General features: G+C 46.3%; 1 protein-coding gene across 3 annotated transcripts in view; it reads right to left on the bottom strand.

Annotated features, from left to right (window-relative positions):
* The window catches only part of LOC122363844 (dimethylglycine dehydrogenase, mitochondrial-like), a 367,327-nt gene that overhangs the window by 17,674 nt on the left and 324,582 nt on the right, over positions 1-25,071 (bottom strand). For all 3 annotated transcript variants that reach the window (XM_043333585.1, XM_043333584.1, XM_043333586.1), the window contains exon 15: positions 20,619-20,747. In XM_043333585.1, the coding sequence (XP_043189520.1) occupies positions 20,619-20,747 (129 nt within the window). The remainder of the gene's footprint in view (positions 1-20,618; positions 20,748-25,071) is intronic.

Here is a 25,071-nt window from a genome sequence, read left to right on the forward strand (position 1 = left end):
ATGAAGCTACCCCACAAAAATTACCGCGTGTAAATCGGTCAAGTGGTTGCTGAGATATAAGCCTCGCAAAAGCGTCCGCACGGCCGGCCGCTCATACTCAGAAAATTCCGTTAATCTAAGGAAAGACTTCGCTCGCTTCGCTCGCTCCGTAACCAGTATAGTGCCTTTTGGGGCGACTAACGGAGCGAGCGAGGGGGTGAGTCTTGCACGTGCGAAATTTCGAGGGGGTACCTCCAACTGACTTGTGCACGGCACCCTACTGACCGGTTTCTAGCGATGTGCCAAATTTGAGCACAATCGGCCCAGCCGTTCTCGAGATCTGGAAGCGGCACCCTGCACGTGCGCACGTGCAAAATGGGTCCCAACTGACTTGTGCACGGCACCCTACTAACTGGTCCCTAACCGTGTACCAAATTTGAGCGCCATCGGTCCAGCCGTTCTCGAGATCTGGAAACGACCCCTGCACGTGCGCACGTGCAGCAGCACCCCAACTCTGGCACATGGATATGCAGTGCCTAGTGGGTGCCTACTGCCTAGTGCCTACCTACATGCCAACTTTCAGCGCAATCGGCCAAGTAGTTACCGAGATATTGCAACAATTGCAAAACTGACACCTATTCGTTTTGCACGTGGCACGTGCATAAGGGGTCACCCACATGCATCGGGAATAGTCCAATACTTGGTAGAAGGAATGAAGCTACCCAACAAAAATTACCGCGTGTAAATCGGTCAAGTGGTTGCTGAGATATAAGCCTCGCAAAAGCGTCCGCACGGCCGGCCGGCCGGCCGGCCGGCCGCTCATCCTCAGAAATTTCCGTTAATCTAAGGAAAGACTCCGCTCGCTTCGCTCGCTCCGTAATTAGCCCAGGTGTGGCGCATTTACCCCGGTCGCATTTGAAAAAAACGTAGTGGTGTGACAAAACATGGCGTCCCTATTCACCGCAGCCACAATCTCTTGCATAGAGGTGCTCAAATCATTCAAAATTAACCATCTGTCCGAAAAATTAGCAGTACATGTGTCCAAACATTCACTAAACCTTATTCTACAGCTTTGAAGAATGCTTTTTTCACTAAGAAACCCCAACATTTAAACAAAATCGTTACTTAAGCTCATGCTGCCTTACCTCTGCCAAGGTTCCACCGGAAAAGGAAGTATGATCGAGGTGGGTAACTTTTGCAACCACCACTAGGTACTTATGGTGTGCCAATTTTTCTGGAGCTTGGTAGGGCGCATTTATCCCGCGGGCGCAATTAGGGTACTCTCCCCTATACGTTTCCAGACTTGTTATGTCATAAAACCGAGCCAACATGTGAAATGACGGTAGACACATGCATTATGGTAGGTGTCAAGGTCACGTGAATATCAGGTCAAGGTCATTACCGTTAGATGAATTTGGTTCACTTTTTCGAGTTAGGCATGTTACTAGGAAACTTTTTGGAGATGATGTCGAATTAAACATCCATTTAACATTGAGAAGTAGTTTTGGTACCAATGCAATATAAAATATCCATGACAGTTGGATAACGATCATACAGTTGGATCCATGACAGTTGGATGCAGCCCAGGATGATTATTATCATCCTGGGCAGCAAAACTGGCGGTAGGCTAGGAAATTTTCATGCGATTCACATTAAGAATTTTAGACGGTTTTTGTATCATTTTTGCGAAGTTTGTATAATTAGTATATGACTGAAGATCGTTTTTCCATTGGAGCACGTGTTGAGGATGAAAGCGTTTCTAACAGGTTTGTTAGTGCACTCCGTGCACTAACAAACAGTTAGTGAACGGGTCAATGACCATTATTAGAAGGATGAATAACCTGTTGCTCATTTCTGTCAGAAATAGAAAAAATAAACCAATATATATTCGGGCGTGGCCCTTCTTCAATGGTACAAGATCACAATAAAACAAGAGAGACGTATGTGACACACATGAGGCAAAATACAATATTTTGAATCAAATCACTCACAGATATTTTGCATGCGCTTCCAAGATAGGCGTCGATCTAGATTTAGATAGTAATAAATAGCTAATAAATGGTGGCACAGTACATACTATTGGTGCCAATCGGAATTTCTTTTCTTGGAATTCCAATTTTTGTCCAATTCCAATTTGGAATTTGGACGGAATTCTTAACATTTTTGGAAATTAATCGGAACACAAGGCCTTTAAAATTTAAAATTTTAAAACGGAGGCCTTTAAAACGCTTTTAAACACTTTTAAAATTTACGCAAAAAATGCAAAAATCGTTAAAAATTGGAAAAGCCCCCGCTTTGGACAAAATTGGATTTTTTTTTGGCAATTTCTTGGAATTGGATCGGAATTGGAATTGAAATTTCATGAAATTGGCACCACTAGTACATACATATGGCACATACATACATATATATAGGTACAGTTCAATACGATACAGGTAAGCTCGGTTTGCATAACAACATTTATATGCCTAGATAGGTCATTTTAACGAATCATCGTCCTGTACATCGGGGCATGATATTCGCCATAGCCTATACTGTCACCATAGCCTATACCAAGAATAGCACTTTGTATAACATTGCTAACTATTCGACATCAGCCTCATCAGACATCAGACAGTATGGTCACTGTTATGTGTTTGTGAGTTCGAGTGCATGAGCGTAAGTGTAGGTGTGTGTGTGTGGGGGGGGGGGCTATGTTTGTGTATGTGTTAATCGTGGATATGTAAGTGAATATGTAAGTGAAGATTGGGGGATGAATGGGTAAAAGCAAGAAAGAGTAAGGGAATTAGTCCCGACGATGTGTGAATGAAGGCGTCAAATAATGTGATCTAATCAAAATCTAAGTATGTACTATCTGGCGTGATCACAAGACCGTCTATAGCTCTGAGTATGGTACTGGCTTGATGAGCGTCCAAGATGATGTCATTGTGTTGAGTGTGGGGCGATGATTGCGAATTTCGATGGACTCGGCGATCTTCAGCTCAGCTACGTCTTTGCAGATTTGAAGAATTGTAATGGAGAGGGCATCGTGGCTCGGCTCTACGTTACAATGGCAGGTCATGAAGTGTTCTCCGAAAGGGGTGTTTCTTGTGTGGTTTTTGGCGTCACGTAGATGCTCGTTGAAGCGGAGCCTAACGCTTCTTTTACTTTCACCTATGTAGGTGACTTTTTGGGTGCAGAGGTTGCAAATGATCTGATAGACTACGTTTTTTACGTGGCATCTACCCTTGAGTCCAGCTAGACAGCAGTGACATTTTTTGTTCCCTGCTGGACACGGTGGCTTTTCTAGAGCTGAGCTGGTGAGTTTCTGTGAGAGGGTGGGGCCACTTTGCCATGCTATTCGCATCGACAGGTTGGACTTTTTCACGATGGATTCGATTTTCCTAGAGAGGTTATCATCTATGAAGGGAAGGGTGACGTACGTGATGTCACTAGGGCTTTTAGATAGTTTTTGTGCCGGGCTCATCTTTTCTTTATCACTCGTTTTGACTTTGCTGTTCGTTTTTACTGAGAATTTAGTTTTTCTGATGAGCTTAGTGGGGTAGCCGTTGTTGATGAACAGCGATTCAATTCTGTTCATGCCGCGTTCCTGGGCTGATGTTGAACTTCCGAGACGCTGAGCTCTTAGAAGTTGAGAGTAGAGCACCGATCTTTTGGTCTGGAAGGGATGGGCTGATGTGAATGGAAGGATGATGGGAGCTGCCGTGGGTTTTATGTAGAGTTCAGTGGCTAATGAGTTATTTTTTCCAGCGTTACCAAGGTGTCGAGGAAGGGGATTTGTTTTTTGTCAGATCGGTCGCTGCGTTCGATAGAAAATTTAAGCGAGGGATGGAAGTTGTTGAGGTAATCGAGGAAGGCGTCTAGAGTATCAGGTCCGTGTGTCCAGACTCCGAAAATGTCATCAATATATCTTACATATAGGGCTGGTTGTAGATTTGCTGAAGCGAGGATCATACTTTCAATCGCGTCCATGAATATAATGGCCAAAGGGGGAGCCACGCGGCTGCCCATGGCAATCCCATGGGTTTGTTTGAAGTATTGTTGTCCGAATCTTAAGTAGTTGTTGGTCACACAGTGCTTCAGGAGGTTTTCTATGATAGGTGGGCTAAGGTCTAAAAGGTCTATCTTTTCCTTGTGTTTCGAGATAAGCTTCATCGTGAAATCTATCGCTTCGCTTATGGGAATGTTTCCGTAGAGGTTCGCTACGTCAACTGTGAATAAAATCGAACCAGTTGGCACACGTCTGGGGAAGGATTCATTTAAGCGGTTGAGAAATTCGTAGGTGTTTTTCAAGTGAGCTGGGACGAAGATCAGAAGTTGGGTTATGAGCCGTTCCAAAAACCATGTCAGTTTATCCAAGGGGTCACCACAGGCTGAAACTATAGGTCTAAGGGGCATATCGGGTTTGTGGCTCTTTGGTAGACCGTATAGCTCAGCAGTCCTAGAAGAGGAGGGTTTTATCGCGTTGACGACTTTGTCACTGACTTTCCCCGCTAGGTTTGCCGAAATGATTCTTTTTGTCTCAGCTTCAAGTCGGGGTGTGGGATTCTTAGGCATCTGTTCATACTGGGATGTGATAGACTGTGCTTTTTGAACATATGTATCCTTAGGCATAAGAACAAATCCTTTGCCCTTATCAGAGCGTTTTGCAATGATTTCTGGATCGGAGCGAATAGCATCTAAAGCGTCTAAATCTTCTTTTGAGTGGTTAGGTTTGTTCGAGGTGCGATGGTTTTTGAAGCAGTTCATGACCTTTTGTTTGAGTGCTCTGAGTGCACGTTCTGTGTCTTGGTGACCAAGACACAGAACGTGCACTCAGAGCACTCAAACAAAAGGTCATGAACTGCTTCAAAAACCATCGCACCTCGAACAAACCTAACCACTCAAAAGAAGATTTCAGAGGTCGATAAAATCTCTGACCATCTGACCCTAGTCAGAGAAAAACAAACGAGCGAAAATCACATAAAGAAGAAAATATCATGGAAGAAATTCTAAGATTAGCAAAGCCAGCATTGTTACATCCATACACCTATATCATCGACTAACAACAGCACGAGTAACAATTTAGTTATGACAGTTTTCTACCATTTCTCCACTTTCTCCCCAGTCAGAGCTGGTCTGATCCGGTCAGAAGCAGCTCTGTGCCTATTAGGTCGGTTTCCCTACCAATTCATAACCAAATATCGCTCTTATTGGCAGTCGGAGAAAGTGGTGTTTTTGTCGACCGCTTTGTTTTCTTCAGCTGCCAAACTCTTGAGACAAGAGAAAAATAGTTGAGATTTATCAATAATAGTCGCTACTTCTTGCGATGTTTATTGTGAATCTGAAGGAATTTCTTCAAATACAAAGAAAAGTCTCAATAACGGGAAATAGCCACCTTAGCGGCAAAGACGCTAAGGCAGGGGTCGGCAACCTTTTTTGGATTGGGGCCGGATATGTGATTTGGAAGCAACCGGCGGGCCGGAGCATGGTCATAATTTGTTACAATCACGCGCAGGAGCCGCGGATCGGAACACAATGTTAATTACTGATGCCAGCCGCGGGCCGGATCCGGCCCGCGGGCCATAGGTTGCCGACCCCTGCTAAGGGCCCGACAGCGACGCGCGGTGAGGGAGGGAGGGAGTGGGTAGGGGGACTAGGAAAAAGGGGAGATGAGACGCGGGGCAGGAGGGGTTTAAATTATTTATTTTAAATATTTATTTTAAATTATTTATTATTTATTTATTTTAAATTATTTATTAAGTTTAAATTATTGAAAGCGTTTAAATTATTTCAAGTTTCGATGTTAAGCCCTTGATAGCAAAGTACATTAAGCCGATGAAGCTAATCTCATAATTTTCAATCGCAACAAACCATTTCAAAGCACTTATCAAACACAATCCGGATTGGATTGCAAAAATTGGAAGTACCTATGATGCAATCCAATCCGCAATCAAATCCTGTTTTTGGAATGGATTTCAAATCCAGGTGCAATCCACCAAAAAGGAATGCAATCAGGATTTTGCAATCCTGCAATCACAATCCCACCGATGCCTGGCAGTGTAACAAGGGCTTATGACTGCCGTATACCAGTGTTTTGGGTTGCGTGGATAGGTATCCAAATTCATCATTTCTCACAATCGTCGAAGAAAAGCCTGGAGAAAATTGGCCGGTAGTCGGAGAAACTCCATGAATTTTGTCGACCTCTGGAAGATTTAGACGCTTTAGATGCTATTCGCTCCGATCCAGAAATCATTGCAAAACGCTCTGATAAGGGCAAAGGATTTGTTCTTATGCCTAAGGATACATATGTTCAAAAAGCACAGTCTATCACATCCCAGTATGAACAGATGCCTAAGAATCCCACACCCCGACTTGAAGCTGAGACAAAAAGAATCATTTCGGCAAACCTAGCGGGGAAAGTCAGTGACAAAGTCGTCAACGCGATAAAACCCTCCTCTTCTAGGACTGCTGAGCTATACGGTCTACCAAAGAGCCACAAGCCCGATATGCCCCTTAGACCTATAGTTTCAGCCTGTGGTGACCCCTTGGATAAACTGACATGGTTTTTGGAACGGCTCATAACCCAACTTCTGATCTTCGTCCCAGCTCACTTGAAAAACACCTACGAATTTCTCAACCGCTTAAATGAATCCTTCCCCAGACGTGTGCCAACTGGTTCGATTTTATTCACAGTTGACGTAGCGAACCTCTACGGAAACATTCCCATAAGCGAAGCGATAGATTTCACGATGAAGCTTATCTCGAAACACAAGGAAAAGATAGACCTTTTAGACCTTAGCCCACCTATCATAGAAAACCTCCTGAAGCACTGTTTGACCAACAACTACTTAAGATTCGGACAACAATACTTCAAACAAACCCATGGGATTGCCATGGGCAGCCGCGTGGCTCCCCCTTTGGCCATTATATTCATGGACGCGATTGAAAGTATGATCCTCGCTTCAGCAAATCTACAACCAGCCCTATATGTAAGATATATTGATGACATTTTCGGAGTCTGGACACACGGACCTGATACTCTAGACGCCTTCCTCGATTACCTCAACAACTTCCATCCCTCGCTTAAATTTTCTATCGAACGCAGCGACCGATCTGACAAAAAACAAATCCCCTTCCTCGACACCTTGGTAACGCTGGAAAAAATAACTCATTAGCCACTGAACTCTACATAAAACCCACGGCAGCTCCCATCATCCTTCCATTCACATCAGCCCATCCCTTCCAGACCAAAAGATCGGTGCTCTACTCTCAACTTCTAAGAGCTCAGCGTCTCGGAAGTTCAACATCAGCCCAGGAACGCGGCATGAACAGAATTGAATCGCTGTTCATCAACAACGGCTACCCCACTAAGCTCATCAGAAAAACTAAATTCTCAGTAAAAACGAACAGCAAAGTCAAAACGAGTGATAAAGAAAAGATGAGCCCGGCACAAAAACTATCTAAAAGCCCTAGTGACATCACGTACGTCACCCTTCCCTTCATAGATGATAACCTCTCTAGGAAAATCGAATCCATCGTGAAAAAGTCCAACCTGTCGATGCGAATAGCATGGCAAAGTGGCCCCACCCTCTCACAGAAACTCACCAGCTCAGCTCTAGAAAAGCCACCGTGTCCAGCAGGGAACAAAAAATGTCACTGCTGTCTAGCTGGACTCAAGGGTAGATGCCACGTAAAAAAACGTAGTCTATCAGATCATTTGCAACCTCTGCACCCAAAAAGTCACCTACATAGGTGAAAGTAAAAGAAGCGTTAGGCTCCGCTTCAACGAGCATCTACGTGACGCCAAAAACCACACAAGAAACACCCCTTTCGGAGAACACTTCATGACCTGCCATTGTAACGTAGAGCCGAGCCACGATGCCCTCTCCATTACAATTCTTCAAATCTGCAAAGACGTAGCTGAGCTGAAGATCGCCGAGTCCATCGAAATTCGCAATCATCGCCCCACACTCAACACAATGACATCATCTTGGACGCTCATCAAGCCAGTACCATACTCAGAGCTATAGACGGTCTTGTGATCACGCCAGATAGTACATACTTAGATTTTGATTAGATCACATTATTTGACGCCTTCATTCACACATCGTCGGGACTAATTCCCTTACTCTTTCTTGCTTTTACCCATTCATCCCCCAATCTTCACTTACATATTCACTTACATATCCACGATTAACACATACACAAACATAGCCCCCCCCCCCACACACACACACCTACACTTACGCTCATGCACTCGAACTCACAAACACATAACAGTGACCATACTGTCTGATGTCTGATGAGGCTGATGTCGAATAGTTAGCAACTAGGGTGACCCGCGTGCTCCGCAACGCGAAAAGGGGTATTTTCGATCGGCGGGTGTTTGGTTGTTCTTGTGTCGGTTGGGTTATCTATCCATTTCGGTCGATTGCTTTTTGACGGCTAAACGTTTTGGTTTGGAAAAAATATCCACCGCAGCGAGGTGCCCGTGTCTGATAAGCATGCTTTCCACTTCAGAATCTGTCAAATGTGCTTTATAATTTAGGCGCGTAGTTTTATGACAAATTAAAGGCGTAGATAATTTTCACTAAAAATCGTTTTGCAGAGGTTTGAAACATTTATATTTTTAAGAATACTGTTGCTTGTCATGCAAACGTGATGATTCGATCTTGGAGAGAATTGAATGCTCTTTCTAATGATAGCATTTTCAATTGTCAAGCGTATCAGGTTAAGCAGCAAATCCCGTGTATCTTTTTAGTGGCACATTATGGACAAATACCATTTTAATTCAGCGATTTTTCCACATTGTTTTTGACCAATTAGCTGTCCACAATTTTTCCATGAGAGGCGGTACATTTCTCTTGGCAATTGACGTTGTTTCAACTCTCTCAGTCTGATGGTCACGGGAAAATAAAATAAAATCCAAAATCCGTTTAAAATGGCACTTTTTGAAATGAAAATGCCCTCACACTTGCACGTGGCGCGTGCCACCCCTGCACCGCACACTATTCGATAGCCCGTTCAATTCTCTACACGATGCTGTTTTCCCCGTGCCGATCGGGCGCACGGCTACCGAGATATTGCACCGGGACCGGACCCGTGTCGGGCAAATTTAGCCATTTTCGCCCGTTTTTGCCAGCCGATTAATACATGTAAAGTCTATGACGTGAATTTGCACTTTTTGGGCACGCGCCACGCCCTCGCTATCGATCCGATCGAGCCGAGACCGCTCAAAGGCACGTTGTCCATCCTTGTTCTATGAGTTGCGCAAATTTCAGCGCGGTAGGTGCAACGGTGTGATCTGTAACCCGCGCTACGTAGCACCATGTCGCGACCTTCGTAATAGACAGAAACTACGCCCTCCTCAAATAGTAATATAGACAAGCGGCTGCGCCACTTGCTTTGCTGCGTGGTAGGAAAAATTGCGGCACCAGCCAATTTGCTTTCGAATGGTGTTTGATTCATGTCGATGTGTCGTCTAGAAGCATAGATATGGACGGAAATGTGAAGAGAATTTAAAAAAGAATTGTTCTGAGGGCGTTGTTGGATGAAATTTGGGTGATACGGGGTCAAGACGGGTCAAAGGGGTCAGCCCCGGTCACTTTGGGTCAGGCCAGGTCACATAGGTCACCTCTCGTCCGCTGGGATCAGCCCGGGCCACTGTTCTGCTTTTGTCTCCACCACTACCCCTACCCCTACCCCTACCACTACCCCTACCACTACCCCTACCCTACCACTACCCCTACCCCTGTCCCCTACCACTACCCCTACCACTATCCCTACCACTACCCCTACCACTACCCCTACCCCTACCACTACATCTACCCCTACCACTACTACTACCCATACCACTACCCCTACCACTACCCCTACCACTACCCCTACCACTACCCCTACCACTACCCCTACCACTACCCTTACCACTACACTACCCCTACCACTACCCCTACCACTACCCCTACTCCTACCAACACCGCTGGGTCATGTCAGGTCACAGAATAATTCGTGCCATTCCATTGCCCTTATTCGATTTTGTCGGAAATGGCGCTTTGTGGCAAATGTGGCGCATTGCGGCAAATGCGGCGCATCTTTACCTGTTGTTTGAGCATGCATCTTGACACCAAATTACACCCATATCGGACTATATTTGACAAAACTGTGCGAGTTGCGGCGAAAATGACGCCCTGAGATAATTGTGGCGCATTGCGGCAAACGCGGTGCATTTGTAAACTCGTATCACAAACTGTTGCCATTCAACGAAAATCTACACAATCTCTCGCCACTATTTATTCAAATTAAAACTTGCCCATCCGCCAATGCGAGGTACTCGCCGCCGATCGGCATGCATTTAGTCCCCAAAGTTTGTCGACCCCGGCTCTCAATGAAGATCTACGAACCGATCAAAATTTCATTGGCGTACTTCCAGCGCGCCCCACGCGCGAACCGTGCACCCCAGCGAGTCGGAACCTAGAAAAGGCGCTGACCCGGTCTGTCACCTATAAGGTGTGCAAATTTCAACCCCCTACGATATACCGTCTGCCTTGTAGGCGAGTGGAATTGAACCCACTACCCATCCAGGATGATGCGCCTGGATATATTGCAGACGGTGCGAACTGCAATATATTGGGGAGACCAAGTGCGGACAGACAAACAGACAGATGGATCCTGTTCAAATAGTAGTATAGACAAGCGGCTGCGCCACTTGCTTTGCCGCGTGGTAGGAAATATTGCGGCACCAGCCAATTTGCTTTCGAATGGTGTTTGATTCATGTCGATGTGTCGTCTAGAAGCATAGATATGGACGGAAATGTGAAGAGAATTTAAAAAAGAACTGTTCTGAGGGCGTTGTTGGATGAAATTTGGGTGATACGGGGTCAAGACGGGTCAAAGGGGTCAGCCCCGGTCACTTTGGGTCAGGCCAGGTCACATAGGTCACCTCTCGTCCGCTGGGATCAGCCCGGGCCACTGTTCTGTTTTTGTCTCCACCACTACCCCTACCCCTACCACTACCCCTACCACTACCCCTACCCTACCACTACCCCTACCCCTACCCCTGTCCCCTACCACTACCCCTACCCCTACCACTACCCCTACCACTACCCCTACCACTACCCCTACCACTACCCCTACCCCTACCACTACATCTACCCCTACCACTACTACTACCCATACCACTACCCCTACCACTACCCCTACCACTACCCCTACCACTACCCCTACCACTACCCTTACCACTACACTACCCCTACCACTACCCCTACCACTACCCCTACCCCTACTCCTACCAACACCGCTGGGTCATGTCAGGTCACAGAATAATTCGTGCCATTCCATTGCCCTTACTCGATTTTGTCGGAAATGGCGCTTTGTGGCAAATGTGGCGCATTGCGGCAAATGCGGCGCATCTGTACCTGTTGTTTGAGCATGCATCTTGACACCAAATTACACCCAAATCGGACTATATTTGACAAAACTGTGCGAGTTGCGGCGAAAATGACGCCCTGAGATAATTGTGGCGCATTGCGGCAAACGCGGTGCATTTGTAAACTCGTATCACAAATTGTTGCCATTCAACGAAAATCTACACAATCTCTCGCCACTATTTATTCAAATTAAAACTTGCCCATCCGCCAATGCGAGGCACCCGCCGCCGATCGGCATGCATTTAGTTCACAAAGTTTGTCGACCCCGGCTCTCAATGAAGATCTACGAACCGATCAAAATTTCATTGGCGTTCTTCCAGCGCGCCCCACGCGCGAACCGTGCACCCCAGCGAGTCGGAACCTAGAAAAGGCGCTGACCCGGTCTATCACCTATAAGGTGTGCAAATTTCAACCCCCTACGATATACCGTCTGCCCTGTAGGCGAGTGGAATTGAACCCACTACCCATCCAGGATGATGCGCCTGGATATTGCAGACGGTGCGAACTGCAATATATTGGGGAGACCAAGTGCGGACAGACAGACAGATGGATCCTGTTCAAATAGTAAGATAGACAAGCGGCTGCGCCACTTGCTTTGCTGCGTGGTAGAAAAATTGCGGCACCAGCCAATTTGCTTTCGAATGGTGTTTGATTCAAATCGATGTGTCGTCTAGAAGCATAGATATGGACGGAAATGTGAAGAGAATTAAAAAAAGAACTGTTCTGAGGGCTTTGTTGGATAAAATTTAGCTGATACGGGGTCAAGACGGGTCAAATGGGTCAGCTCCGGTCACCTTGGGTCAGGCCAGGTCACATAGGTCACCTCTCGTCCGATGGGATCAGCCTGGGCCGCTGTTCTACCTTTGCCTCCACCACTACCCCTACCCCTACCCCTACCACTACCACTACCCCTACCACTACCCCTACCACTACCCCTACCCCTACCACTACCACTACCCCTACCCCTACCACTACCACTATATCTACCCCTACCTCTACCACTACTACTACCCATACTCCTACCCCTACCACTACCCCTACCACTACCCCTACTACTACCCCTACTACTACCCCTACCACTACCCCTACCCCTACTACTACTCCTACCACTACCCCTACCCCTACTACTACTCCTACCACTACCACTACCCCTACTACTACTCCTACCACTACCCCTACCCCTACCCCTACCACTACACTACCCCTACCACTACTCCTACCACTACCCTACCCCTACCAACACCGCTGGATCATGTCAGGTCACAGAATAATTGGATCCAATCAGTACTAAAATATCAGACTTAAAGTGTTCTCACTTCTCAGCCCTGCCCCTATTCGTGCCATTCCATTACCCTTAGTTGTATTTGTCGGAAATGGCGCTTTGTGACAAATGTGGCGCATTGCGGCAAACACAGCGCATTTTCAACCGGTAATTGAGCATGCATCTTTGCACTAAATTGCACCCATATCGGACCATGTTTGACAAAACTGTGCGATTTGCGGCAAAAATGACGCCTTGTGACCAATGTGACGCCTTGCGGCAAACTCGGTGCGTTTTTATACTTATATCACAAACTCTTCCCATCGAACGAAAATTAACACATTTTTTCGCCACTTTTCATTCAAATTAATAACTTGCCGATCCGCCAATGCGAGGCACCCGCCACCGATCGGCATGCATTTAGTTCACAAAGTTTGTCGACCCCGGCTCTCAATGAAGATATACGAACCGATCAAAATTTCATTGGCGTTCTTCCAGCGCGCCCCACGCGCGAACCGTGCACCCCAGCGAGCCGAAACCTAGAAAAGGCGCTGACCCGCTCTGTCACCTAGAAGGTGTGCAAATTTCAACCCCTTACGATATACCGTCTGCCCTGTAGGCCGGCTAAATTGAACCCACTACACGGCGTGGCGGACAAACAGACAGACAGACAGATGGATCCTGTTCAAATAGTAGTATAGATGTTATACAAAGTGCTATTCTTGGTATAGGCTATGGTGACAGTATAGGCTATGGCGAATATCATGCCCCGATGTACAGGACGATGATTCGTTAAAATGACCTATCTAGGCATATAAATGTTGTTATGCAAACCGAGCTTACCTGTATCGTATTGAACTGTACCTATATATATGTATGTATGTGCCATATGTATGTACTGTGCCACCATTTATTAGCTATTTATTACTATCTAAATCTAGATCGACGCCTATCTTGGAAGCGCATGCAAAATATCTGTGAGTGATTTGATTCAAAATATTGTATTTTGCCTCATGTGTGTCACATACGTCTCTCTTGTTTTATTGTGATCTTGTACCACTGAAGAAGGGCCACGCCCGAATATATATTGGTTTATTTTTTCTATTTCTGACAGAAATGAGCAACAGGTTATTCATCCTTCTAATAATCTTATTAACAATGCTCAGCTCAACGTTCAAATACCTGGGGTCAATGACCCATGCAAAACAGACAGGTCAATGTCCTATGACCTACAGTCAACGCCGTGCAATTTCATTTTTCATCTATTTTATTGTCTATTGGCTCTTTTTGCCTATTCTATGGTTTGTTTATTTATGTATGTATATTCAAATGTGTTTTTCTCCCCATCTCTGGTGTTCGGACAAAATCAATATCAGTTTCAGAGCCACCCAATTAAATATCAGCAGTGAACAATCAACATGTATTGCAGACTTAGCAATGACACAAAACAGTCATCAATACATGTACATATTACATATTCGGCAGCATTGTCTGCCGTGCGTCCATCACATTGACGTGTGCATGCCCTCCAGGGTAGCTCATACGCTCTCCTTGCTCGTCATGTTGAAGTGTATGTTGAATGTACAGCTGTGGAACTCTGTGCCGACCACAGCACCACGACTGATGCTCGCGAGATCCGCCGTGCTTGTGACCGTGAATGACGCACCGCTCTGTACGTCGCTGCTGACCTCGGCTACACTGGCTTTGTCATCTTGACGATGCTTATCACTGGAGAAGTCTGCATTTTCAGTTACGGTCCTTGCCATCTTCCGTTGGACGGTGTCGCATGTCTCAGAGTAGCTAGTGAGACTGTTTACTGACTTATGCCCTGTGAGCTGAGTCACATAGCTTTCAGGACACCCACCATCAAGGAGCCGTTTGATCGCAGTCTTCCGGGCGCTGTGGTTTACGATTTTTTTTTTTTGTCTGTTATCTCAGCCATTTTTGCTGCAGAGCTGAGTAAGCCCCCAAGAGAGTTGGCTCCCAGCGGAGCGTTTTTGAACCAGTTGCCAGTCTTTTCAAATGTGTAGTTCACTGCCAGGTAGAATTTTGAGCACGAATCGGAGCTTGCTGGTCTTTTCGACGAATACAGCTTGAATGCTTCCACTGGACATTTCGTTTTATCCTCCAGCGGGAAAATCTTCGGCTTGAAAGCCCTGCCAGAGTCGCATCCGCGGCGAGTCTTTGTAAGTCTCTCCGAGTACTCGAGGTACTCACCATCAGCTCCGCATTTCAGATCGACATCTCCCCATAGCATCTGGTGGTGCTCGTTGCGCCCTCGTAGTCCAAACAGCATCGTGAAATACCAAAAAAGGACCCTAAGGAGCGCCATAGGATGGCGAAAGCCGAAGGCCTTTGACTCCCAGAAGTTCCTCTCGTCTTCTTCGGATACTGGCATGGCTCTATTTGGCCTGTTGCCCTTGCCGGACGACTTTGACACCGCCATCTTTGCTTTGAGGACATCTTGGACAAGAGAAAATGAGGACGATGTCGATATCTTAAAGTCAGGGTAGCTCTGCTCTTTTAGGTGCCTTTCGATTGAGTATATGATCCCCTTCAGAGTCTGTGGTTCATATTCCTCGCCATCGCTTCTCTTCAGTTGTTGGATATACCTACATAGGTAGGCACTTAACAACGGCGCATCCAGCTCATGTGGATCCTTGCTCTGTCCTTATGCAGAAGAAAGTGTTTAAATTTACGTACGTCTTGTTCAGTGATTTCCTTTGTCCTGGATGACTTGGTGCTAGCAATGAACTTAATGGCTTCCTCTCTCGCTGTTTCTATGGTAGTTTCATTTTTATCTTCATCATCATCAAGGAAATTGCCAATTAAATCAAAACACGGTCTATCACTCATTACTGTTAATTCGAATAACGTGTAACTGCCAAGGCCTAAATTTGCTGACAATGCAAACCGAAATTGTTTCCAGACTTGATTTTTCGCTGTAATTTTGAATTCGCGTGGCGCAGTCATATACTAAATCGCTTAGTACACTCGCGTTTCTAAATTTTCATTTTGTGACCTCGACTGCGTCTCGGTCACAAAATGAAAATTTAGAAACGCTCGTGTACTAAGCTATATTGTGAAACATTGTGAAACACAGTGATCAAGGTCGTATGTGACCGAAAGTTTTGTGTATTTAAAAGTAATTTAAAAATAAATATCGTTTGGTAATCTTAGGTTTCCTGAGTTGTCGTTATCCAATGCAATATGTTACGAGGCTGTCTGTGGTGGTTGACACCTACTTTGGCTAGCCGGCGGGACACGCACTTGTTGATCTCACCTAACATGACCCGACCTTCGCCAAATGCTAAAAACGGATTCAATTCAGCGCAAAACTATAAGCCAGATATCATTGAAAAATTTGAAGTTTGTTTTTCAAGTTTTTTTTTCTGTCTGGTGTATCAATATGATGAAGGTGCAATCTAATATTGGGTAATATTGCATGGGTCAGGTGGCCTACCTTTTCTCTATTTTATTTTCTTAGTTAAAAAAATCATCGTATCAGGGCTATGACGAAAAACAAGTGGCCTAAATCCGATGAGAAACTGGATTTGGGGGTACCCTAGGTTTAGCGGAGACACTAGGGCGATGGGCGAAGAGCAGACCGTCCCTCCCCCCCCCCTCCCCAACCAAAAGTCCGTGGCAGAGCCCTTGCCAATAAACACACCACAACCACGTGTGTCATAATGCTGAGCGATGGCGTTCACTCGGCTTGCTCCTAACTCACGATAACTCTCCCGCTAGATGGCAGGCCTGATCCCAATGTCGCGGATCCAAATGTTAATTTCAGTGAGACTGAAGGGAACACGATTACTCTCAAATCCGACATTTTTGCGCCCCCATGCAACACGATGCGCTCAAATCCGACAGCGCTATGAATCGACTGTCGGGGCGAAATTGCACATGGAGATTGCGCTGTTTCTGGACATTTGATAAAAACGTGATTTTATCGAAAACCAATGCCAAAGTATACGTGAAAATGGCATAAAACGGGTAAATGAGGTAGGCCGATTCATTATGTATGACTTTGATTCGACAATTAAGTAAGCTTTCTGCAAAATGCGCTGTTTTGTAAATGACTGCTGAATTGCTCCACAACTCGACTTTTGGATGTAATTTTGCGCCAAGATCCGACCCTTTCGAATCAGTGCTTAGTGGTCGTGAAAAATTTCATTTGACTTGTATTTCTTTAAAAATGAACGTATAAAGGAATGTTAAAAACAGAAATGTACAGTTTTTTGCGCTCTTTAATGTGATGTGCGTTTATAACCAATTGGTATTATGTAAAATCCATTATTTGCAAAAATAAATTTCGAGGAACGACTTGGCCTTCACGGTCAAGTGAGATCTATAGTAAGTAACTAGGCATTCATCACGAAATCATGACTTTTCAATTTCTTAAAAACTGTTCCAAACAAAAATCGAAGTGTTGGAACTTGTTAATTGCAGTGCAAGGATCACGATTATAGTATTTTTATCTTTGGCCGTTCGATATGTTCGCCAATATCTTTGATTTTAAATATTTCACAAGTCAACGACGAGCGCAATATTCAATTTTTGCGCCAGGGCAGAACACCAGCATGTCAATTGCAGGCGCATTGCGCTATTTTTTGACGACTGGCTGGCGGATCTGGGCGCACTGGACATATGCGCTTCAAATCAACTCCCGATGAAGGGAAAACTTCAATTTGGCAACACCAGCATGTCAATTCCAGGCGCATTGCGCTATTTTTTGACAACTGGCTTGCGGATTTGGGCGCACTGGACATAATGCCAGGGGCGGTCGCAGACTTGGCGTTTGGGGGGGGGGGGCAACTTGGAAAAGGGGCCCCTGCACTGACCTGGGGGACCCGGTGCTAGCTTAAAGGGGCCCACGGGCGTAGTGCATGGGGGCAGAAATCTAGCCATGGGCGGTGAAGGGGGGGGGGGGATAGGGAGCGGCATCCGAGCGGAGGCTCATTGCCAGCTTTGAAGTTCATTTTGAAGCATAGGTGTAATGTCAATAATTCACGCAACTGTGAATTGACTACCGGCTACCGCAAAAAGTAAAACCGGCTAACTTAGCCATTTTCGAAGATATCGTGCTAAAACTTTTGGCAGTGGGTCATCGGTATGTGTTCAATCACATGAGTTCCGTTTCTTATTTTTTACTTGAGCACAAATGTAAGTTATGAAGACCATCACAGTAGCAAATGCATCGAAAGATGGATAGTAGTGGGCAAAATATCCTTAATTTGTCGTGCTGCATCGAAAGTAGTGTTGATGAGAAAAGAGGGTTTTATTCCAGATTATCGTGGGTGCAGAATACATTGTCTGCACCCACTGGAGAATTATTGTTGGTGCAACTGCACCGTCTGCACCCACTGCACCCATGGCTCCTACACTTATAGGCCCATGGATAACGCTTCGACGATACCTATCGCATAGAGGCTGCAATGTGGCCCTTAGAGTACAGTGTCAGACCCCCAGAGGCCGGATTTGGACCCAAGGGTCAGCGAAGGGCCTCAAAGGCCCCAGAGGCTGATGTGGGCCCTCAGAGGCAAGTGCGTGACGCCCAAAGGAAAGTCTTTGGCCCCCCATAGAACATAATAGGGCCATCAGTTGCTGGTGTAGAGACCTCATAGGCCAGTTGGGGGCATATAGAGGCCAGTTTTGGGCACCTCAGAGGCTAGTGTGGGGCCTCAGATGTCGGTGTGAGGCCCTTAAAGACCGGTATGGGTCCTCAGAAGCCGGCATCGATCCTTCAGAAGCCAGTACGGGGCCCTCAGAGGCACATAAGGGTCAGTTTGGGTCCCAGAGACAGAAATGGGACCATCAGAGGCCGGTGTGGAGCCTTTAGAGGCTGGTTTGGGCCCTTAGAGGCCAGTTTAGGGCCATCAGACACCAGTACAGGGCCTGCAAAGGGCAGTTTGAGACCATCAGAGAACCGACTTGGGCACTCAGATGCTAAGGTGGGTCCTTACAGGCCAGCATGGGCCCTCAGAGGTTAGCGTGGGGCCCTAAAAGACCGGCATGGGTCGGCGTTGGACCCCAGAGGCAGCCTCAAAGGCCAAAGATGGGCCCTCAAAGGTGATGCGGGCCCTTGGAGGCTGGTATTGGGTCTTCAGAATCCAGTGCGGGGGCCTCAGAGGCTAATGTGGGTCCTTACAGGCTAGCATGGGCCCTTAGAGGTCAGTGTGGGGCCCTAAAAGACCGGCATAGGCCGGCGTTGGACCCCAGAGACCAGCGGAGGGCCCTCAAAGACCAAGAGGAGCCCTCAGAGGTCGATCCGGGCTCTTAGTGTCCGACATCGGGTCTTCAGAATCCAGTGCGGGGCCCTCAAGAGGCAATTAAAGGCTAGTCTTGAGACATAAATGAGGCCACCAGAGCCTGTGTAAGGCCCTCAGCCGCCGGTTGGGCCCCTGAGACCGGTTTAAGGGCCCTCAAAGGCCAGTGGAGGGCCCCCAGAGGTCACCGTGGGTCCTCAGAGGTCAATGTGGGCGCTTGACCGCCACTGAAGGGCCCTCAGAGGTCAGTGTAGGAACCTCAAAGACCGGTATGGGATCTGCTAATATGTAGCTGGCGTGGGTTTCTCGAGCCTCGTGACAATCGAATACGGGCCAGGGCCCCATACGCCCATGGGGGCCCATCGGTTGTTTGGGGGGGGGGGGCAAATGATATGATGGCCCCCTGATTTGCCTTTGGGAGGGCATGGCCCTGATGCCCCCCCCCCCCCTGCGACCGCCACTGCACCAATCTGAGGCTGTTGACAAAGCTGACATCTGGCGAGCAGGCTGAAAACCAAAACTTTAGTCCAGACAAAGCGCGCCCTTGAAGAAGTGCGCCTAAAGCGGTCAAAAGGTGTCGTCTGCCGGCGCAATCGTTGAATTTAGAGTGCGCTCACGTCACGTATAATGGCTGAATGCCAAATCGTTTCCAGACAAAAATATTCGATCTTTTGAGTTGTTTCTTGTTGGACATGAGATTTAGAATATTTATAGAGGTTGTGTCAAAGCGGTGAATGGCAAAAACGGTTCTAAGCACCTTAAAAGCCTTTGTAGATTCAGTACTTTTTAAGCGCACCATGTTGTGTATCGGCGCAGTGAAAAGTCACGTGACCCGACCTGGTCACGTGACTGCGCTTAAAACCGAAATCGTGATCAGGGGAGTGTCATGTCTTAATAGTTAATACCCAGGTAAATGCTTATTTGAAATTGTTTTAACGGACTTTCACTGGGTAGTGGGTAAAAGTTATTATTGGTCCCGGTACTCCGACTTATATTGAAAAGTCTTCGATGGGGCACACATAGGTTTAAAACAGACAAAAATCAGGTAGCCATTTTTCGCAACACATCAATCAAATTTCTAAATATCCAGCATGTCATGCACAACTTACCTATTCTCATATGTAAAACACAGCCAATAGGTACACTTCCTCTTTCAAAGAAAAACTACTGTTTTAGAGCACTGTCCCATATGGGGCTAAGCGAGAATTTACCCACGCCCTGGTTAGAATTTACCCACACCGGCTACAGTGTGGGCGGCAGTTCGACCCGAGGCAGGCCAGCACTGCAGCTGTGGAGCCGACATGGGGTCGCCGTGTGGTTAGAGAAGCGATCGAAATTCGAGTGTGCAATCCGTCTTTAAACCAGGGCGTGGGTAAATTCTCGAAAAGAAATTGATGGAAAGAAATTGGAAAGATGGAAAGAAATTGATTTACCATGAAACAAATGTATTATTTTAGCAATTAAAAAGACCGAAATACAGAATGAGCTTTCGCTGCTAACGCATCATCAGTTTCTCAGAATCTGATGATGCCTTAGCGGCGAAAGCTCGACCTTAGCTCGACGGCCAGGGGCTTAGCTCGACCTTAGCACGAGCTTTCGACCTTAGCTCAAAAGCTCGACGGCAAAAGCTCGGACCGGCTCGACCAGGGCCGGGGGTTGCAGCTCACCTTAGCTCGACCAGGGTCAGGGGTTCCAGCTCACCTTGTCACACAGGTAGATGGTTTCATCGCCCATCGGGTCCACCTGAGGACTGTCGATGCTCAGATGAACCACCATTTTCTGCAGGCCCTGGCGGAAGGTGCGCTCAGCAGCTGACTTGCCCACGTACTCCTGAGTCACGACCAGGGCACACCGTCAGAGGGACAGGGCGATAGGGCCTCCTTATCTGTTCATGCGGCATCATGGAAGGATCGCCATCAGGTTAAAGGGACTATCCCACCTTTAACATGGGGTTTGAGTTGAGATAGCCAAGTTTGCGGCGAGGTTCAGAAACCACTATCTATCTAGGTTGCAGCCCCCGCGGCCTCTTGGTGTTGAAGAAATTCGTTCCCTTCATTTGAAAATGGGCCTTGTACTTACAAGGCCCTATCTTCAACATGGAGCGACCGTTAGTGTGACGTCACCTTGTTTAGTCATTCTGATTTAAATGGGTTTGTTCGTTGAAAAATCGCTTAAAACTTGGTCTGAGCTTTGTTGTGGTGCCTACAGAGTAAAAAGAATCAGCTTTATGACAGTAATGTGGCCTGGGGAAGGAGGTAATTTTGGGCTGTGACGTCACATATTTGAAAGTTTGTGTTTGGAATATGGGAAGCCTAAGATGTTTAATGAAAAATAAATGCCAGAACCGTGTTCCTGGTCATCCAATCTATAAAGTCGGGCACAATTTATCTGGTTTTAACAACATTTTAGAAGGTGGGATAGTCCCTTTAACCCGCGCCCTGCTGGGGGGGGGGGGGTGTTTGAACACCCCCTGTGGTTTTTCGCGAATATCTCACGCCGCCGTTTTTGGTACACCTTATCATACATCAATTCTACACATGTTGTGAAAATTTCAGACCAAGGTCATTCAAAGTCAGGTCACCAGGTCACTTGAAGTGACCTCACCTCATAAAAAGTTTCAATGTCTGTCATAGCTACACCGAGTGACCGATCGCTTTGAAACTTTCAGCAATCGCTAAGAGCAATAGCATGTACAAAATGTATATCTCAGAATTTTGATATCGATGACCTAAAGTCAGGTCAATTTTGCGACCAATTTTGCGTTGGATATCAAGTGCGCTGCTTATCATATACTGATGACGATGCCGTTTTCTGGTGCCAAGCCAGCTAGAACCTCTTTGTCACACTACCCGACCAGATTTTTGCTGCTGAGGTCATTTCAGGTCAAGTTAGGTCAAGGTCAATGGTATGTGTTTGTATGTCTGTGTGTCTGTGTGTATACTGATATGTGCAACGAGTGTTTATGTGTCCATGTTACATGAAATCATGATCTGAGAAGCTTTTACCAAAAATGCAGTCAAAAAACTTCACGAAAAGTAAATTCAGCTTGCCTAAAGCGCAATTATTTTAGATGACCTAGGTTGACCTTGACCCTGACCTTGACCTCTGTACATCGTCGAACAACATATTCCATGATAGGTGGGAGGTAAGACTGGCAAAAAAGGCCGAAAGCAAGGTGTCAAAAGCTCACAAGGCCCATAGCCAACGCAAGATGTTGAGAATTGGTCATTTGGGTCTTGACATGACCTGAAAAACAAGGTCATATCTCCGAAACCAAAAACCACAGAAACTTGAAATTTTCAGTCGACATCAAGAAAGGATAGAGGAGCAGCTGTACGAAAAATCTGGCTTATAGCTCTAAAAATGTTGAGTGCAGAGCAGAAAAACTGCCTGAGGGTGGCAACCAGCCCCCCCCCCCATGTGGGGGCGAGGGTTAACTTCGGCTCAACCGATGTCGTCACAGGTCAGGTTAAAAATCACATTTTCTCCGTTTACAGGCATTTCAAGAAACGTGTTGTAAAATCGAGTAAAAGGCATGCTAACTCATCAACGCCGAGTGGCGACTATAGCTGCCAGCTACAAAAAGCTACTGCTGAAGGCCATGGGTGAAACTTTGACATCACCATTGGGGTCCCAAACGTCCAAGGGGGCCTCCATTTAGTGGGGGCCTCCAAGCAATTAGGGGCCTCCAATTGCGGAAGCGGTAATTTACGAACCACGCCAGGGCCTCCTCTAAGAAATTTTCACTGGGGGACCAGAGGCTCAGAAGCCAAACCTAGGGTACCCCCAAATCCAGTTTTCTCATTGCATTTAGGCCACTTATTTTTCGTCACAGCCCGGATGACATGATTTTTTTTTTAATATTAATCAAGAAAGGGTAGGTCACCTGACCTTACTCATGGATCCAGGCCAGCAGGATGACATTGTATGTAAATATCCCCCGCGTCGACCGAAATCGACGAAAATTTCTGGCTTTTTCACTTTCGACAATAAAACAAAAAGCCTTTATTATAAAAAAAGAATTTAACGGCACAGCATTGCGCAAGGAATCTAACCGACCCCAGAAAGTGTGAGGGCTAACCCTCGCCCGCACCTGGGAGGAGGGTTGTCACCCCAAATTAGTTTTTTTGCTCTACACTGAACATTTTTTAAGCTAGAAATCTGATTTTTGGATAGCTGCTTTTCTATCTTTTCTCAGCGTCCATTGAAAATTTCAAGTTTCTGTGGCTTTTGGGTTTGGAGATATGATCTTGTTCTTCAGGTCATGTCATGACCTATATGACGGATACCCAATATCCTGCGTTTGCTATGGGCCTTGTGAGCTTTTGACACCTTGATGTCGTTTTTTTTGCCAATCTTACCTCCCACCTATCATTGAACATGTTGTTCTGCCGTCTGCGATGTACAGATGTCAGGGTCAGGGTACATCAGTACATACACAGACATACACAGACATACAAACACATATCATTGACCTTGACCTAACTTGACGTGAAATGACCACAACCAGCAAATTAGTCGGATAGTGTGACAAAGAGCTGTTCTAGCTGGCTTGGCACCAATTCGGCAGCGTCATCGGTATATGATGGGTTGGCCCGCTGCTTGTGTAGGTATTTTATTCGACATCACCACAATTTATTCAAACAAAATTTTAAGCTTCGCAGTCAAGAGCAACATATTTTTTGGGAAGAGACGAATCCAATGATACCAAATTTTACCTCATCAGGCAGTCATTGACCTTCCAGCTCAGGTCAAACTAAAGAACGTTGCTGTTTGGGGTCACCGTTGCCCGTTGGAATATCACGTGCGCTGCTCATCATATACCGATGACGCTGCCGTATTGTGGTGCCAAGCCAGCTAGAACCTCTTTGTCACACTATCCGACTAGGTTTTTGCTGACTCTGGTCATTTCAGGTCAAGTAAGGTCAAGGTCAATGATATGTGTTTGTATGTCTGTGTGTGTCTGTGTGTATACTGATGTGTGCACCGATTATGAACTTGTCCCTATAGCATGAGATCATGAACTGAGAAGCTTTTACCAAATATACAGTCAAAGAAACTTCACGAAAGTAAATTCAGCTCGCCTAAAACGCAAAATTTTTAGATGACCGAGGCTGACCTTGGCCCTGACCCTAGCGTCTCTACATCATCGAACAACATGTTCCATGATAGGTGGGAGGTAAGACTGACAAAAAAGGCCGAAATCAAGATGTCAAAAGCTCATAAGACCCATAGCCAACGCAAGATATTGGGTATTTGTCACTTGGGTTATGACATCACCTGAAGAATAAGGTCATATCTCCGAAACCAAAACCACAGAAACTTGGAATTTTCAATGGACGCTAAGAAAGGATAGAGAAGCAGCTATAGCTATACGAAACATCCGGCTTCTAGCAATCAAAATGTTGAGTGCAGAGCAGAAAAAACCTGGGGAGGGGTGGCAACCACTGCCCTCCATGTGCGGGCGAGGATTAAATAATTTGAATATCAGGAAAACAATTTATTCAAACAGGTATTCCAACAGAGTCCCGCTTTTTTATAGGTGACCTCCGATTTGTGTACCTAGCCTCTAAGTTGCCCAGGGGGCCTCTTATTTGTAGGTACATACAGTACAGAGAGCCTCCTACTTCGACTACTTGCACAGAGAGCCTCCTTTTTGTACATACAGCTAAGCTTCTACAGGTCGAGCGCCGGCCCCCTATTTGTACGTACAGAGAGCCTCCTACTGTTACAGAGGGCCTCCTATTTGTCTAGGGGGCCTCCTATAGGTTAATGGCGCCTCCTATTTGTCCAAGTGGCCTCCTATTCGTCTAGGGGGCCTCATATTTGTCCAGGAGGCCTCCTGTTTGTCCAGAAGGTCCCCTATTTATCCAGGGGGCTTCTATTTTCCAGGGGGCCTCCTCTTTATCCAGGGGGCCTCCTACGTGTTCAGGGGCCTCCTATTTGTCCAGGGGCCCTCCTATTTATCCAGGGGTCTTCTATTCGACCAGGGGTCTCATAATTGTGCAGGGGCCTCTTATTTGTCCAGAGGTCTCCTACTTGGGCCTCCTTTTTTGAAGGGCCTCCTTTTTGTTAAGAGAGCCTTCTAATTGTTCAGGGGCCTCCTATTCGTACAGAGGGCCTCTAGCTCCTACTTGTCCATGGGGGCTCCTAT

The sequence above is a fragment of the Amphibalanus amphitrite genome, unplaced genomic scaffold, assembly GCF_019059575.1.
Source record: "Amphibalanus amphitrite isolate SeventyFive unplaced genomic scaffold, NRLGWU_Aamphi_draft 000642F_arrow, whole genome shotgun sequence".
In the NCBI taxonomy this organism is placed as follows: Eukaryota; Metazoa; Arthropoda; class Thecostraca; order Balanomorpha; family Balanidae; genus Amphibalanus; species Amphibalanus amphitrite.